The following is a 17,237-nucleotide window of genomic DNA, read 5'->3' on the forward strand; positions in this document are numbered from 1 at the left end:
AAACAGACCAAATAAACAGTGACTCCCTGAGAATGAAATCCATGCCTGGCCTGGTGAATTTACAGGGCGCTCGGTACACATTGAACTGAGCTACCCAGGGCTCTGTGAATCACTAGTACATGAGGAAGCCATAGGTGCGACCAGTGATCTATAACAATGAAAAGTGACATTTTGATGATGTTTACAACTTACCAAATATCTCAATTTAATCCTTAAAATATCCTGGCTGGAGTGGGAGAGGGAAAGATTTGAAGCAATAAATAAATAAATAAATACATAAATAAATAAATATGCTGTGAGCTACAAAGCTGGGCTGTCTCATTTCAGGGCTGGTTCCTCTGGTAAATTTGCCAGTCCAAGAGGAAGTGAACCCTCTGTGCAGAGGGGAGTCTGAGGGAGTGATATCCTGAGGATGGGGGAATGGGTGGCTATTTGTTTGAGTAGAGATTAAACTTTATGGTTAGGATACTGCAGTGATACAGGTTAAAGGGATTGGCTTTGGAGGTAGACAAACCTGGATTTGAGTCCCAACACTGTCACTTAGTAACTAGGTGAGCTCACTGAGCCTATATTTCTTAATCTATAAAATAGGAATATCACTACTTACCTCCAAGGGTTGTTGTAAGAATTAAAGTGTGCTTGGAACAGAATTGGTGGTCAATAAATATTTACTAAACGAATGTTGACTGATTAGATAAAGCATGAAAAAGAGTACTTAGAAAGGGTCTTGTGTATAGTGATGTGCTGGTAAATATTAACAACTATCTCTACCTTCCCTTTTCCTCACCACCCTTCAAGTCCTAACTTAAAGCACCTGCCTATTTCTGTGGTGTAAATACTCCTTCCCTGGCTGATTTCAAGCTACCAAACTGACACCACTGAATGAAGAGATGGGCAGAGATGCATACATATGTCTCTTGTGTTACCTTGTATTGGTAGTAATTAATCTGAAGAAATTAGGATTCTATGGAAAGTGATATGTCTTAAATTATTTCCTCTGAGCTACCACCTTGAGAAAGACATTGACAAATGGTTATTTCAGAAATGGAGAATACCCATCTCAAGGACCAAAGCAGCCATCCACTCAATTTTATCTTATCTACAAGGCAAATTATGCTTATCATTGCAAAGATACAACCCAGTTTAAAAGCTTTGGCAGCAGTATTCTGAAACCATACATTACTCCAAGCTATTCCTGTTTCTCTGTAAAATGTAATGTGACCCTGATTTTCCAGAAAAGGTTGGGGTTCCCTACCACTGAAAAAAAAAGAGATGACTTAATAAATGTCTATACTTTCACATTTTGTTGGAACTTATAATACTCTAAACACACAAAAATTCAAGAAACATAACCCATTTTAACTTAAAGAGCTATATATTTTGGTAAACAATTAATAATACGTAATTTTGCTCAGTCAGAATTATCTTGAACATCCAAGTTGCTGTTACATTTTCCCCTCCCTCTTTTCCTTTACTTTCCTTTCCTTAAACAACTTTTATATGAAGTTGAAATATATTCTATTATGTTATATTTATCAAATAAAATTTGATGCCTCATCTTCTGATTCAATATTTTCCCTTAGGATCAGCTGTCTACATTTTAAAATAAATAAATTAACAATTCCCCAAAGCTGTCAAATCAGATAAAAATGTCTTTTCTTTCCTTTGAAATTTCCCAAAAGATCCAGTAACAGTAATAGCTGAATGGTATGATGCTGACAAATTTTATTATTATGTAATAAAATCATAGATAAGAATCAAGCTGTCACAGATAATCCCACTATTTGAAATAAGGCAGGGACAATCTGCTGGGTAAATTTAGTTAAATTTCCTTCTATGCACCTCTGAAATTATAGCCTTTGCTCCTTCTGTTTGCAGTTTATTCATTTACCAGATGCCTGCTATGTACCAAGTACTGGCAAAAAAGAGTAAGATGCTGCTCTGAAGGAATTAACACTCTAGCCAGGAGACCAGCTGAGTTCAGGGACTGGCAAATGCTGATGTGACTCTGTACTGTGTGCTTTGGGAGTCCAGAATAGGAAGTGATTAATTTTCTTGGTAGGGATAACAGATAAGCAAAGAAATAGCATTGGCTATTCCTGCTTGCCCTCAAACTCTTATCCTCACTCACAAAGAAATCTGAGTATTTGAAATGAAAACCAAAGCACAGACTTTGATAACCTCATGTGAGTTTAAAAATCTAGAGTTTTTATAATTCTTTTTCTTAACCTTTATGTGATATTTTTATCCTGTGAGTTGTCTTTGCCTAATGCCATAAGGAACCATCTCCAGACAGTTCCCAAACCTCATTTAATTTTATCCATTTTATTTAATATCTTTTCCACACCAACATTTTTTTTTTTTTTTTGAGACGGAGTCTCGCTCTGTCGCCCAGGCTGGAGTGCAGTGGCGCGATCTCGGCTCACTGCAAGCTCCGCCTCCCGGGTTCACGCCATTCTCCTGCCTCAGCCTCCCGAGTAGCTGGGACTACAGGCGCCCACAACCGCGCCCGGCTAATTTTTTGTATTTTTAGTAGAGACGGGGTTTCACCGTGGTCTCGATCTCCTGACCTTGTGATCCGCCCGCCTCGGCCTCCCAAAGTGCTGGGATTACAGGCGTGAGCCACCGCGCCCGGCCAACATTTTTTTAATAAGGCATTTCTCTGTGATTTGGGTTTCATGACTATTTTCTTCCTTTTGTTTTTTTTGTCTCTACAGAGGTCCAGTGGTACAGTAGGAATCAAAAAGACCTTATCACAAATCCTGACTCTTAGGTTTACTTAATGCTTAACCTAGGGAGTTACTTAATCTTACTGAGACTCAGCTTTCTATTCTGTAAAATGGGAACAATAATACCTACCACTTGGCTTGTTGCATGGATTAAGTAAAATAATGAATATAAACCACTTAGTACAGAGCTTGGCAGATAGTGCTCAAAACAACACATGATAACTATCATGTATTGGTATTTTTAAAACAATGATGCACTAAAATGCCTAAAAATTTGATATTAGAAAAAAGTATTAAGAAACTAAAATAATTCACAGAATTGATAGTGAACTCATAAAAATTGCAGTTGGCATTAATTCTGCCAAAAAATCACAAAACAATTTGCAAAGGAGAACTGATGAAACCAGTGATTTGAGGACCTCTGCTGCCTCAAAACATTTTCTCTGCAAGAAGACTAAGGCAAAGTCAAGCATTTAAATATGGTCCATCAGGGTTCCCTGTTAGTCTAGCGCCCCTGCTGGAAGCAGCCGGAACTGATGCCAAGATTGGCTCTGCCTTGGATCCACTTCAGGTGTCACATAATCTATCACCCAGTTCTATTGACTTTACTACTTTATGATATCCTAAATCCACCCTCTCTGTTCATCTCCTAGATTACTGCTATAGTCTCATGAATGCACCAGCTGCCATCAGTGCCTCCAACTTAGATTAATGTTTTCCTTGAGAGATTTTTTTCCAAAACAAATGCTGAGTAACTTATCCTTCATTACTTCATTCAACTCAATGTTTATAATTTACAGTATCTATTATTACTTAAGGATAAAGTTTTTGGAATCAGATAGGCAGGGTTTATGTCCTGGCCCTGCCATATACTTGCTTGTGTGACTTGGACAAATTTCTTAATTTCTTGAAGCTTCAGTTTTTTAACTTTTTTTTTTTTTTTTTTTTTTTTTAAGATGGAGTCTCACTCTGTCACCCAGGCTGGAGTGCAGTGGTGTGATCTTGGCTCACTGCAACCTCCACCTCCCAGGTTCAAGCTATTCTCGTGCCTCAGCCTTTGAAGTAGCTGGGACTACAGAAGTGCGCCACCACCCCTGGCTAATTTTTTTTTTTTTTTTTTTTTTTTTTTTGAGACGGAGTCTCACGCTGTTGCCCAGGCTGGAGTGCAGTGGCGCGATCTCGGCTCACTGCAAGCTCCGCCTCCTGGGTTCACGCCATTCTCCTGCCTCAGCCTCCTGAGTAGCTAGGACTACAGGCGCCCGCCACCGCGCCCGGCTAATTTTTTGTATTTTTAGTAGAAATGGGGTTTTGCTATGTTTCCCAGACTGGTTTTGAACTACTGAGCTCAGGCAATCCATTTGCCTCAGCCTCCAAAACTGCTAGGATTACAGGTGTGAACCACCATGCCTGTCCAGTTCTTTAATTTTAAGTGAAAAAAATACCTCCCTCCCTCCCAGGGTTATTGTGGTGACAGAGACCTTAGCAGTGTGTCTTGCATTCAGTAAGCGCTCACTAAATGTTAGTGCTGCTGTTATTTATCACATACATCTTCAGAAACACCTAGGATCCTAGGATTCTTATAGTTACCACCTACTTGTCACCCATTAGTGTTAACATTTATAAACTAACTCCCCAGAAACATTAACTGTAACCTTAAACCATCTATTTTGACTGAGCATATAAATACAGAATAAAAAGAGCTATAGCATTTCTGATAATTTAAAGCACGTGAGAACATTTGTTTACCTAATCAAAGCCTTAGGAAGTGTTTAAAAATGGATAAATCTTGCGTAATGGACTCTGAGAATCCACAAGTAAAAATTTTTCACAAGACATTAGAGGAGAAACCAAAGGGTCTATAAGATCCAAATGAACTGAATCAAAAAAACAGCCAGAGAGCTCTGGGAAAGGAGAGGTACATTTGAAAAATAGAAAGAAGAGGGAGAAGCCTTAGAACTAGTCCAAGGGTGGCAAACACTACCATCTACATGGCCAGGCAAGTAATGTGTGAAGCCTTCTGGGTGAAACCCAGAAATACCTCCTAGCTAGGGGCCTGCCATCTAGCTCTGGCCCATTGGACCCATGTGGCATTGAGGACACAGGTTTGCTTCCCCTGGCCCCCAAATCCAGAAATCTAGATTTTTAAAATCTAAAATTCTCAAATATTTTAGTGTATTTGGCATAGCAAAATTTTAAAATTATTTCAAACTCTGTGTGAACTAAACAAAACTTGTGTGAAAGCCCAAATATCTCTTTTATAATAACAGGGGTCTTTGATATAGATTTGTTCATCAAAAGGGGAAAGCAAAGAGACAAAAATGACATTTATTGACCTCCTACCAACCTGTTGCCCAGGCTGGAGTGCACTGGTATGGCTGGCTAATTATCTTTTATTTTTAAAATTTGTAGAGATGGTGTCTCACTCTGTTGCCCAGGCTGTTCTCAAACTCCTGGCCTCAAGTGATTCTCCCAACTCTGCCTCCCAAAGGGCTGGGATTACAGGTGTGGTGAGCTACTGCTTTGGGCCATGCCTTTCATTCTTTCATTTAAAAAACCCATTTGAGTGTCACAATTTGTTAGAAAGGAAACATTGTTGTCATTTTCCAGATGAGGGAATTGAGCCCAAGGAGGATGGAGAAACTTGCTCAAGGCCACACAGCTAGGAAATGGTGGCGAGGGTAAGACAGAATTTGTATTTAGGTCTTTTCCAGCCCAAAACTCCACCATTGCACTGGTGGTCATAAAAACGAACCTTGCAGATCTTCAACTGGGAGCACATTTTTTCAAGGGGCTGGGGCTGAGCTCTGAACTCCATTACACTAATGCACAGAGGTCACACCTCCCACAGTGGCTCTCAGCCAATGACTGGGCCTGGCCTGTAGCTGGGAGATCTGAGACATGGCTCTAGGACTCCCTGAAGGCCTTTCTCAGCCTCCCCTAGACTGTAGGGTATTCCAGGATGATCCTTTACCCATTTTCTCTCTTTCTTTTCTTCACTGGTTTCAGACTTAACTTAAAATCTGAGGGCTCTCCCAATCTTTTCCAGCCACCTCCTAGTTTCTTTCACGGGTGTTTCCCCTAATAAAACTCATACACCTTTATCCATCTGGGTGTCTGCCTCTTGGAGGACCCTGACTAACACAATTGCCAAAAGCCCCCACCAGATTCTCCCACAATCTGGAAATCCCGAACTGACCTATCAGTCTGCAAGGGGAAATGCATCCATCCAATAATGATCCTTTCTCTAAAACATGGCATCTCTAATCTCTCATATCAATCCTGACACCCCAGGAACACCTTAAACCAAGTGTAGTGTCAACACTACCACTACCAACCAGATATCCAGGAGCAGGAGACAGTCTGACCTGTAGCAGTATCCCACTGTGGCACACTCACCTGGTCTCGCTGCTTTATTCGTTTGTAAATATATTCAGCAAATGGTTTTCGAGGAATAAACTTCCCATCTCCTGCTGTGACACTGAACACTCCAGCTTCATACACCACTTTGCCTCTTGAAATAGTCACAAGGGGCACCCCGTGGCAAACCATGCCCTCGAAAATGTTGAAGTTAACAGCCTGATGATGAGTTTTTGCTGAGATAGTCCTATATTTGTGAAAACAACAAATAAGTTCCAGATCATCACCAGCTCACTTGATAAATATAAAATACTAAAAGAAGAATGACTTAGAAGAAAATTTAGCAACTCTATTAGGTCATAGCTTCATCACTGTAACAAGTGACTTTAAGAATAGAACATAACATTAACATTTCATTACAAAGTAATTACATTTTTCTGAGAGAAAAACCCAAGAGATCACTCTTTAAGGTGATTAATGAGGGTAGAGTGGGTGAAAGGAGGGCATTGTCTTTTATGTTCAGATTTTAAAATTATTTGTATTTATATGTTAACATTTTTTCATTTTTAAATTATAAAATATTTTTAAACACAGATGACTGATGAACACACTGACCCTATATCCAGCTCTATGGAATTTTAACTTTTTGTAGATACAATGGAGGCTTCTTCAAAACCCCTTCCCAAATCCCATGCCTGCTCCTGCCTTCCCAAAGGAAATAGCTATTTGAGAGTTATCAACTGGATTTGGTAGTTATCAAGGAAAAGTATATATGTAATTTCTTTCATTGTCTGTAGCAAAACTAGAAATTTGAAGATAACAGAAATAACCAAATATGTTGGAATATAATCTCTTAGCATATTCTATGTCATACATGTGTCATCATTCTCAGTAGTTTAATAATATTTTTCAATCTTACACAAAATGATTGATGACTTCCAGGCTAGGTATTTGAAAATGCTACATGCCTCCTTTCCTTAAATCTCATTAAATGGAAAAGAAAAAAATCTGGCAGCAGTGAATAATATGAGCATAATCTGAGTCCTTTTTTTCTTTAAAATTTTTTATTTCCATAGTTTTTGGGGAACAGGTGGTGTTTGGTTACATGAGTAAGTTCTTTAGTGATGATTTGTGAGATTTTGGTGCACCCATCACCCGAGCAGTGTATACTGAACCCAGTGCGTAGTCTTTTATCCCTCACCCCTTCCCACCCTTTCCCCCTGAGTCCCCAGAGTCCATGCTGCCATTCTTATGCCTTCGCATCCTCATAGCTTTGCTCCCACTTACGAATGAGAACATATGATGTTTGGTTTTCCATTCCTGAGTTACTTCACTTAGAATAATAGCATAATCTGAATTCTGGTAGAAGGTTCTACAATCCCTCTCAGGAATGGATTAAAGAGATAAATTTTGCTAAAATCCTCAAGGCTGAGTGAGCCTAAGGAGGAGCAGCTCAAAGTTCCCCCAGCCTTATCTGGAAGGGCTGAGGAGGAAGCCCCAGCTGCCGTGTGTGTGCTGCAGTCCTAGAAATGAACAAGATAACACTGCCTGGTCCTTGGTCCAACTGGTTACTTGGTTTCCAATCCCAACATGCCCAGACAGAATTCTTGACTTTTAATGCTGACCACAACCCACCCGCTCAAGTTTGCTCCTCCCTTGAGTTCTCATCTCAGTAAATGACATCACCATTTATCTTTCCTCACCCCTCAAGCCAGCATCAAGCTACTTCGTTCTACCTCCTCCCAAAATAAGACCCCTCTCCTCCTCTCCCCCTCTCCATGGCTCCCACTGGAGTCTACACCATCATCTCTCACCTGGACAACCCCAACAACTCTTACTGGCTTCTTTGTTTCAACTCTTACCCCCCCTGCATTCCTTACCACTCTCCACAAAGCTGCTCAAATTATCTTTTAAAAATGAAGATCAGATCATGTCACTTTCCTGCTTGAAACCCTCAGTGGCTCCAGGCTGCTACCTAAGAGCCAAATAGCTGTAAAAAAGCACAGTGATGATAATAATAAAAAAGAATCTGCTCCCAGTGAGAAACAGCTGCCATGGAAAAGAGAAAGAGGAGCATCTAGTATGTCATGGAGATGGTTTATAACATCTTATTTCATCTTTAGAACACCTCTCCAAGGTAGAGAGTATTTTCCACATTTTATAGGAAAAATAAATTGAGATTTAGAAAGGTTATATCATTTGCCAAAGGACATATGACTAGTTTGATGAAATTGGGATTTTTTTTAATTTTAATTTTAATTTTTTGAGATAGGGTCTTGCTCTTGTTGCCCAGGCTGGAAGTATAGTGGTGTGACCATAGCTCACTGCAATCTCTACCTCCTCAGTTCAAGCGATTCTCCCACCTCAGCCTCCCAAGTAGCTGGCACTACAAGCATGTGCCACCACACCTGGCTAATTTTTATATTGTTTTTGGTAGAAACAGGGTTTAGCCATGTTACCCAGGATGGTCTCGAACTCCAAGGCTCAAGCAATCCACCCAACTTGGCTTTCCAAAGTGCTGGGATTACAAGCATGAGTCACTGCACCTGGCCTGGAAACTTGGATCTTTTTATATTTTTAAAATTTACAATAAAAATGACCTTTTGGTGTACATTTCTATGAATGTTTACACATACATAGATTTGTGTTGCCATCACAACAATTAAGACACAGAACAGTGCTACCACTATCCCAGACTCACACTATCCCTTTGTAGTCACGCCCTCCCCCAATCCCTAACACCTGGCAACCACTGATCTAGTCTTCATTACCATAGTTTTCTCTTTTCAAGACTGTCATATAAGTAGAATCACAGAGTATGTAATCTTTCAAGATTGACTTCTTTAATTCCACATCAATCCTTGGAGATTAATCCAATTTGTTGTGTGTATGAATAGCTCCTTTTTTGTTGCTGCATAGTATTCCACTGTATGGATGTACCACAGTGTGCTATACATTCACCCACTGAAGGTCATCTGAGTTATTTCTAAATAGTTTTTTTGATGAATATGAATAGAGCTGTTATAAACATTCAGGTACCTGTTTTGCATGAATATTTCTCTAATGTAAATACCCAGGAGTGAAATTGCTGGGTCATATTTTAAGTGTATGCTGCAGCAAAAAAAAGAGCTTTCAGTGACCTTAGGAACCAACTTACTGATATAAAGAAATGTCAAAGAACCACGAAGAAGCAGGAGGCAGGTACAAATACAACAATAATTTCAAACATTAAGAAGGATGGAGGAGTATTAATCCAGTGGTAAATAACATCACTAAAACAGGAAAATGAAGAAAATATTTAAAGGAATACTAAGTATAGAATGAGTTATGATGAATTATGGTGATGCAAGCTACAAACTCCAAGAAAATAAAGCTAGGAAACAATATAGAGGGGTTTCAGACTTTCAGGGTGAAAAGACTTTATATGGCCATTACAATCTGTCAAATATTTCCATAGCCTGGGCAGCTGAAATCCTAAGCATCACAGTTACATTGATGGGAGGGACTCTTGGTATTGTATTACAGCATACTATATAAAGAAGATTTTTGGACTGATGCATTAGTAAGGCTGCTATATGAAGAAAGTAAAATGAATTAAAAATTTGTGCTGAAATGGTTATTTAAAGTACATGAATGGGAGGAATAAAGAAATTCTTAAGAGTTACTGAAGTTCTTAGGGAAAACATCTAACAGAAGAAATAATCTTTATACACAAAGATTGTCATTACAATGTTGCCTAAACTATTTAAAAACTGAAACATAACTATTTTCCAAAGTCAGTTCTATAGAATATTAGGCATTTATGAAAGACTAGAATTAAAAATACTGTCAGAAGCAAAAACCCTGATAACTATGTAATATTAATGGAAAAACAGAGAGTATATACATTATGTCTACCAGAAAAATATATATGCATGTGGGCAAATACAGGAGGGAAGATACAAAGTAGCTTTTTCTGTGGGTTAAGAAAAGGAAGATGGCGGATTCCAAGTATCTTCAGCGTTCTTGTTATACTATTTCCTTGACATAAGTTGTGATCTTAAAATGAGGTTGACACAGCAAAATATCAAATCGGATTTCTTTGCCTTGAAGGTCATTACCTTGACTTTCTCAGCCTTGGGGTTAGCAAGAGAAAGAGGACAATTAGACAACATCTAAGAGATACTTTATAATAAGTCATTATGTAAATGAAGTCAAATTAACACAAAATGTAAATTTGAGGCATTATCACCAGCAGCAAAAGGAATGTGCTTCCACTTTCACATTGGAAGGTGTCTGACAGGGTGTCATTTGGCACCCAACTTTTTCTTTCCAGCTTAAGCTGTAATTCTCCAATCTTAGGAGCTTTCCCACTTCTGAATCCTTGCACATGAGGTTATCTTTTCCCTAAATGCCCTCCTCACTTCTGCCCTTCTCCCTTCCCTAAAACTCCACCCAAGAATCCTGGTCCCTAGAAGCTGACCCTGATGACACAGGGTGAAACTGAACATTTTCCTCGGTCGTTTAGCATTATCTGAAAGTATCACAATGGTGTCTTGACAAGGCTCTCTTTTCCTACTTGGTGCACGTTTTAAGAAAGAGACTAGGTTGGTTTAGCTTCAGCACATACTACGTGCTTTATAAATGTTTATGTGATGATCAAATAAAAAGATTGCATGATTGTCTTCCTGTTTAGTCAGGTCAATTTAAATTCCTGCCTCCACTGTCCTCTGGGACATGACTGTGTTTTGGGAACACAACACTGAAGTAAATGAGAGGTAAACATCCAGTCCATTTCTGCTGGGTTTTCTAGCATGCTGTCCAGGTTAATTAGTAATGAATAAATAAGTAAAATTGTTATAACTATCATTCTTAGTGGCATCTTAGCTTATATGAAATACTTGTTCACTAATACCTATAAATACTTGGCGATTCTAATATTACCAACTGTAATAAGCACACAGCTCAGTATTATTACTACCTTTCCAAGATGATAATGCTGAAATAGAGCTGTTTCAGAACTTGCCCAAGGTTCACGTAATTTAATATTGAATGAACTTGTGAGAGGCAGAAACCACTTTCAACTTTTGAGAATACTGTTATATTTGTAACCCTGCCATAAGAAAGTTTTAAAATTGTGGTACAATTTCAATATTTAATTCTAGATAGTTTTAAACATAATAATACAAAACAATATCATCACATGATATATCAGATTACTACCAAACGGTATTTAAAATCTATGCATTTGTTGTGCAGTTTGGGAGATGTGGTCCATTATTGGAAGAAATGCAAGTTCAGAGTCACACATCTTTGTAAGGACATCTGTCATTCCTTTGAGCACACTTCCTCTGGGAATTCTCCCCATGGCAGAAGCCAAAAACATGTCTTCCCAGCCTTCTTTGCAGCTGGGGCCCAGGCATGTGACCTGGGCTCCTTCAAAATGATGCCCTAGCACCAGACTTTGCCTGGCAAGTTGGTGACACAGGAAGCAGCTACCACAGGAATCCATGTGGAGGACAGAGATGGGTCAATCCTGGGTTTAGGGCCAGCTGTGACAGAGATTCTAGCAGTAGGATCTGAGCTCCACCACAGTGAGGTGATCTACAGTATCTGTGCCTAGGAGCAGGATCAGAGTTCTCTGATGCCCTGTGGGATGCCTGGGGCATCAGTCCTGGCTGTTCCACCTCTCAGCTTGCTCCTCCAGCCCTCCTGGAGAGTCTATGAGCCACCCAGTATCCTTTGATACATTCCCTTTTTGTTTAACTATTTAGAGTGGATTTCTCTTGATTGCAGCTAAGAACCCTGCCTGACACAGTTTTTTCTTTCAATTCTTGCAATGTACCTATGGGACTTTTAGAAGAATCTGCTTTCATGATAATTTGAAAAGCACAAATCTGAGGTCTTTCTTGAATGTGAAGGCTGAGCCCAACTGCCCTCCAGGCATTGTCCGTAAGAGAGGCCCTGGACAGAGGTGTTTAGCGCAGTATCTTAACACCCTTCTAGGGCCATTGTCATATAGCACATGGGAACAGACCCATCCTTTCAAAACTCACCCTGTGCTTCCCTTTCACTGTAATGAAACATCCCCCAGGTTCTTCTAATTTGCCCAAAGTGGCTTCTCCTGAAGCAGCTGAGGTCCAGGTGTGAAGGTCAAAGTCAGACTCAATGACCTCCCCTGCAGAGCTGGTGGGCCTCATGTCATCCGATGAGCAGACAATGCTTTGAAGGCTGGGAGACAATCTTGGAAGAAAGCAAGAAAACAGGCTGGGCATGGTGGCTCACGCCTGTAATCCCAGCACTTTGGGAGGCCGAGGCGGGCAGATCACTTGAGGTCAGAAGTTTGAGACCAGCCTGGCCAACATGGCGAAACCCCGTCTCTACTAAAAATATAAAAGTTAGCGGGGCATGGTGGTACATGGCTGTAATCCCAGCTACTCAGGAGGCTGAAGCAGGAGAATCAGTTGAACCCGAGAGATGGAGGTTGCAGTGAGCCAAGATGGCACCACTGAACTCCAGCCTGGGCAACAGAGTGAGATTCCATCTGAAAAAAAAAAAAAAAAAAAAAGCAAGAAAACCCACATCCAGGCTCTGACTAAGAGATTCAGCCAATGGACTAATACACTATTGTCATTGGGGTGCAGTGACACTGTGAGATATTTGGAGCAGGCATCATGTATCTTTTGCAGTGTATCTAAGTTTTTAAGTGGGCCCCACACACTATCCCATCCTGAGACATGCAGAAGAACAAGAACTGTGGTTCGGCCCCTTGACGTCCATTCTCCCATCTTCTGGCATCAGCACCCCAATTTTTCTTTAAGAAACTACTTTCCTGCTTTGGAGATAATCTGACAAGATCCTTAGGCATGGTTTTCTGCTTTTCCCTAACCAAGAGATGGGTAATTGCATTCTCTTTCCCAGTAATTTAGAATATTTTGCAGGGTGACAAAAATAATTAAAAGCGGTTGGAGGGTACACCCCTGAGCTCAGACCAATTCCTTCTGCAAGCTGCCTGGGGCCGCCCTGGGATCCAACCATTCCAAGCCAGAGCAGGGACTGTGCCTTCCATCTGTGAGCTCCCCATGGCCTTCCCACAGAGTGTGTTTTCACTGAAGTGAGCACAGGTTAGTTACCAGGGTTTGCAACCAAAGTCCCTGACTGATAGACACCTTGTTCTCTGGAGAATAATTCCCTTAATGAAGAACCCATGGATGTTTCTGAGGCAGAGTTCAAAAGGCCTGTGACTCAAAAAGAACCAAGAAGATATTTTCAACTAAATCTTTCTGCAGAACAGATGCAGATGTGGGGCGATGTTCTCACTCCATTTGTAGGCAAAAGCAAAGAGCTGCAAGATTCATTACTAAACAGTTTTCAAAATTACCAAATGCAAAGCAGCTCAAGAGAGTGGCAATTGTGAGAAATACATTCTCTCTAATGATTGATTGGACAGCTAGGATTTTGGCCTGCTCTGGCAGCAACAGGAAGGATACAGAATGATGAAAGGCTGACCATCTAGGGAGTGAGGCTGAGTTCCTGGCCGATGACTCTTCATTAGCAGATTCACAGAAAGGGTGTTGTCCATGGTCACTCTGCCCCTAGGCAAAAGCTACTCTTTGTTAAGCTCACTTTAAGCCTATTTGAAAGAGGCACGTCTCGTTGCAGAGGGGTGTCAAGGCTGTCTTACTGAGTCCCAATTATATACGTCTCCAAGGCAGAAGCAGATACGGAAGCAGAAGCCCTGAAAACATTAAGCTGTTTTCCAACTTAGCCAATAACTTTGATACCACTCACATCACAGCTGCAGAAAAACATTCTGTCCCTTTGCGAATAGCTTTCTGTCAAAGAGCCGCGTGCTCTTACAGATGAGAAAATCACTGACGCGGAGCCTGCAGAAGACAGCAACACCACCCGTGTGCATTCGGGGGAACATTGTGGAGAGGAAGAGAATTGATTAGAGTAATGTGGGTCTCCCCAACCCCAGAGAAATGACTTGTTTTAGGTATTCTGTTCTATTCTGTCCCACTCAGGCACTTTGGCCTTGCAACAGATAGATTCTTACCAGGTTGCCATGAGAAACAAAAAAAGTTAATAGAATCATGTCAGGATTATTAGTGGCATCTTTAAAAATATACCTCGTCTCTCTACATTGTGTTGTGTGATGCCTTATATATTCAATGTGGAACAATAATAATCATGACATCTTCCTATGGGGTAGGTATTATTATTATTATTATTATTCCCATGGGCTAGATGAGGATGATGAGGCACAGAAAGATTAATAACATTCACCCCATGTTACATAGCTAGTAAATTCACGTAGCTGAGCTATGAATATGATGTGTGATACAAGCCTGGGCCTTTGGCTTCAGAGGTTGTGCTCTTAACCACTAGACAATACTGCCCCTTGAAAGCTTTATTGGAAGCTACCTGGAAAGCATGCAGTTGATGAAAACATTCTTAATCCACCAGAAAATAAATAGGAAGCAGCTTGTTTCATACTCCATAATGTTTCTTGGTCTGTTTTCTGTTTAGCAGTAAAGGATTTAGGATGCTATTAAGAACTCCTTAAGCCAAAATTGACCAGTCATTCTTGATGTAATCACCATAGAAGATTTTTTTTTAAACGTGTGTTCTGTCTATTTCAAACTACCTCTTCTGTCAATTTCTTAGATGTGACAAGTTATATAAATGGGGAGCAAAGCAGCCACATCTCTGGAAATGCTAAATGGTGCTGCTTCAAGTACATTGTCATTATTAAGCAAAGTTGCCACTCACTGCACCCATCAATCTTCCACCCTCTATTTAGACTTCTACACCCGCCTCCTGCAGAAGAGAAAATGGGAATTGCCTCAGCCACATTATTAAATCTAAATTGGACAATAACTTGGAACCCTACGGGTGCTCAGTAGATGACAAAATACTTAATGCAGGTTTATAAAAATGCTCCCCAAACATTGACTTAAAGGAATAAATTTCACTCTGGTATTTTGTCCTTGGAGGTATGTAATATAGGTCATGGATGGTGATGTAGATCATGGTGAGATAAATTGGATTTAGACATGAGCAAGCTGACCTTGTATGTAGGTACCGTGTCCTTCACCTCCTATGCCTCACATAGTACTGAGCAAACAGAGGCATTTTATATATGTATTTGTTTATCTGCAAATAAGCTATTAGCAAATTTCTGGATTTCTACTTAGCATAAATATTCCATGTTCTATATGGTAGTTTTCAGGAAGTGGGAAACTAAAAATAATTTAGTGTCTTTAAGGAACAGGAACTGAATGTGAATCAGTCAACCTAGCATGATACTAGGATGTATGTCTTATGAATATTAAACAGATAAGTACTTATAGGTAAGGTATGATTATTAGCTTTTGGAAAGCCAGGCTATTGGCCTGACATACTGGTGAGAGTTAGAAATAACTTTCTAGGGTCACGTGTGAACTTGGTCTTATAATTTTATTGTCATCCTTCCCAGGAAGCTGTCTTGCCTTTGGCAAGCTGACACTGCTTGACAGACTATGGGGACAACTTGAGCAGGAAAAGATGTCAGTTTCCTATATGGAAATACACTGGGTAAAACTCACATAACATCCTTCCTGAAAGTATACAATAGGCCAGGGACTTATTGGTATGTTTAGCTTTAGCTCCATATTTTAGGAAGAAAAAGGAATTGAGAGACAGGACTAGCCGGATTTCCTAGGTCAACTAAGAATCCCTGTGCCTAGCTGGGAAGGTGGCCGCATCCACCTTTAAACACGGGGCTTGCAACTTAGCTCACACCCGACCAATCAGGTAGTAAAAAGAGCTCACTAAAATGCAAATTAGGCAAAAACAGGAGGTAAAAAGAAATAGCCAATCATCCATCACCTGTGAGCACAATGGGAGGGACAATGATCGGGATATAAACCCAGGCATTCAAGCCGGCAATGGCTACCTTCTTTGGGTCCCTTCCCTTTGTATGGGAGCTCTGTTTTCACTGTATTCACCTTGCAACTGCACTGTCTTCTGGTCCGTGTTTGTTACCGCTTGAGCTGAGCTTTCGCTCCCCGTCCACCACTGCTGTTTGCCGCAGTCACAGACATGCGGCTGACTTCCATCCCTCCAGATCTGACAGGGTGTCCGCTGTGCTCCTGATCCAGTGAGGTGCCCATTGCCGCTCCGAGGGGGCTAAAGGCTTGCCATTGTTCCTGCATGGCTAAGCGCCTGGGTTCCTCCTAATAGAGCTGGACACTAGTCACTGGGTTCCACAGTTCTCTTCCATGACCCAGGCTTCTAATAGAGCTACAACACTCACTGCATGGCCCAAGCTTCCATTCCTTGGAATCCGTGAGGCCAAGAACCCCAGGTCAGAGAACACGAGGCTTACCACCATCTTGGAAGTGGCCTGCCGCCATTTTGCAAGCGGCCCACCACCTTCTTGGGAGCTCTGGGAGCAAGTCCCCGTCCTAACCTCCCCCAACGGAATGACTAGACTGTGAAGGGAAGACAGGAAGGAGGGCTGTCAATTTAAGGGATGGAAAAGAGAAGCTGGATAACAGAAATATCTGGGGGACTTACAAACTTTACTCTTTTTTTGAAAGGAAGAAGATGACCTATTTTCCCTCCATCCCTACTGAGGGAAATGAAAAGAGTTAGTAAGCATAAATGCTGACAGATGAAATGTAGTTTGACACTGGAAAATAACTTGCTGACAACCAGGGAGTGAGGTATGTTAGTAAAAGAGAGAAGGAAAGTCTATGGTCAAGCCAGACAACCATGAAACCCAGAATGCTTGTGTGAAATCCACAAAAATGGGCTGCAGCACTCCTTTAAAGGTCAGGAGAACTTCAAGTTCTGCAATCCTAAGAATCAAGACCTGGCCTCCAACTTTCCTGAGAAGGTAACAAGGCAAACAGAAACATAAATGCCCTTGATTCTATTCCCACGTCACAGCTGAAGGGGCACTCAGAAACTCCAAAGCCATCACAAACATGTTCTTATAATAGGCATAACAAATATTTATGGCCTCTTTGCTCTGAGTTAGGCATTAAAAGCATTATCTTTAATCCTCACGATAAACATATATCAATATTATTATTATTATCCCTATTTTGTGGATGAGAACACTAAGGCTGAATAAGATTGCCTAAGACACAGTTGGCACATGGAAAAACTAGATCTTGAACT

At 40.7% G+C, this 17,237-nt stretch overlaps 1 protein-coding gene and 1 long non-coding RNA gene across 8 annotated transcripts in view; both read right to left on the minus strand.

Moving 5' to 3' along the window:
- Positions 1–17,237, minus strand: part of DPYS (dihydropyrimidinase) — a 95,181-nt gene that overhangs the window by 14,468 nt on the left and 63,476 nt on the right. For all 7 annotated transcript variants that reach the window (XR_012416586.1, XR_012416585.1, XR_012416587.1 and 4 more), the window contains one exon: positions 6,126–6,333. Coding sequence is in view for 4 of the 7 variants with exons in the window: in XM_073999276.1 (XP_073855377.1) it covers positions 6,126–6,333 (208 nt within the window). In the remaining 3 variants the exon portion in view is untranslated. The remainder of the gene's footprint in view (positions 1–6,125; positions 6,334–17,237) is intronic.
- LOC141407450 (uncharacterized) lies at positions 9,284–12,725 on the minus strand. The gene is made up of 2 exons (XR_012416589.1): positions 12,122–12,725; positions 9,284–10,201 (listed from the first exon to the last, which is right to left on the minus strand). It is a non-coding gene; the product is annotated as an uncharacterized lncRNA (long non-coding RNA).

The sequence above is a fragment of the Macaca fascicularis genome, chromosome 8, assembly GCF_037993035.2.
Source record: "Macaca fascicularis isolate 582-1 chromosome 8, T2T-MFA8v1.1".
In the NCBI taxonomy this organism is placed as follows: Eukaryota; Metazoa; Chordata; class Mammalia; order Primates; family Cercopithecidae; genus Macaca; species Macaca fascicularis.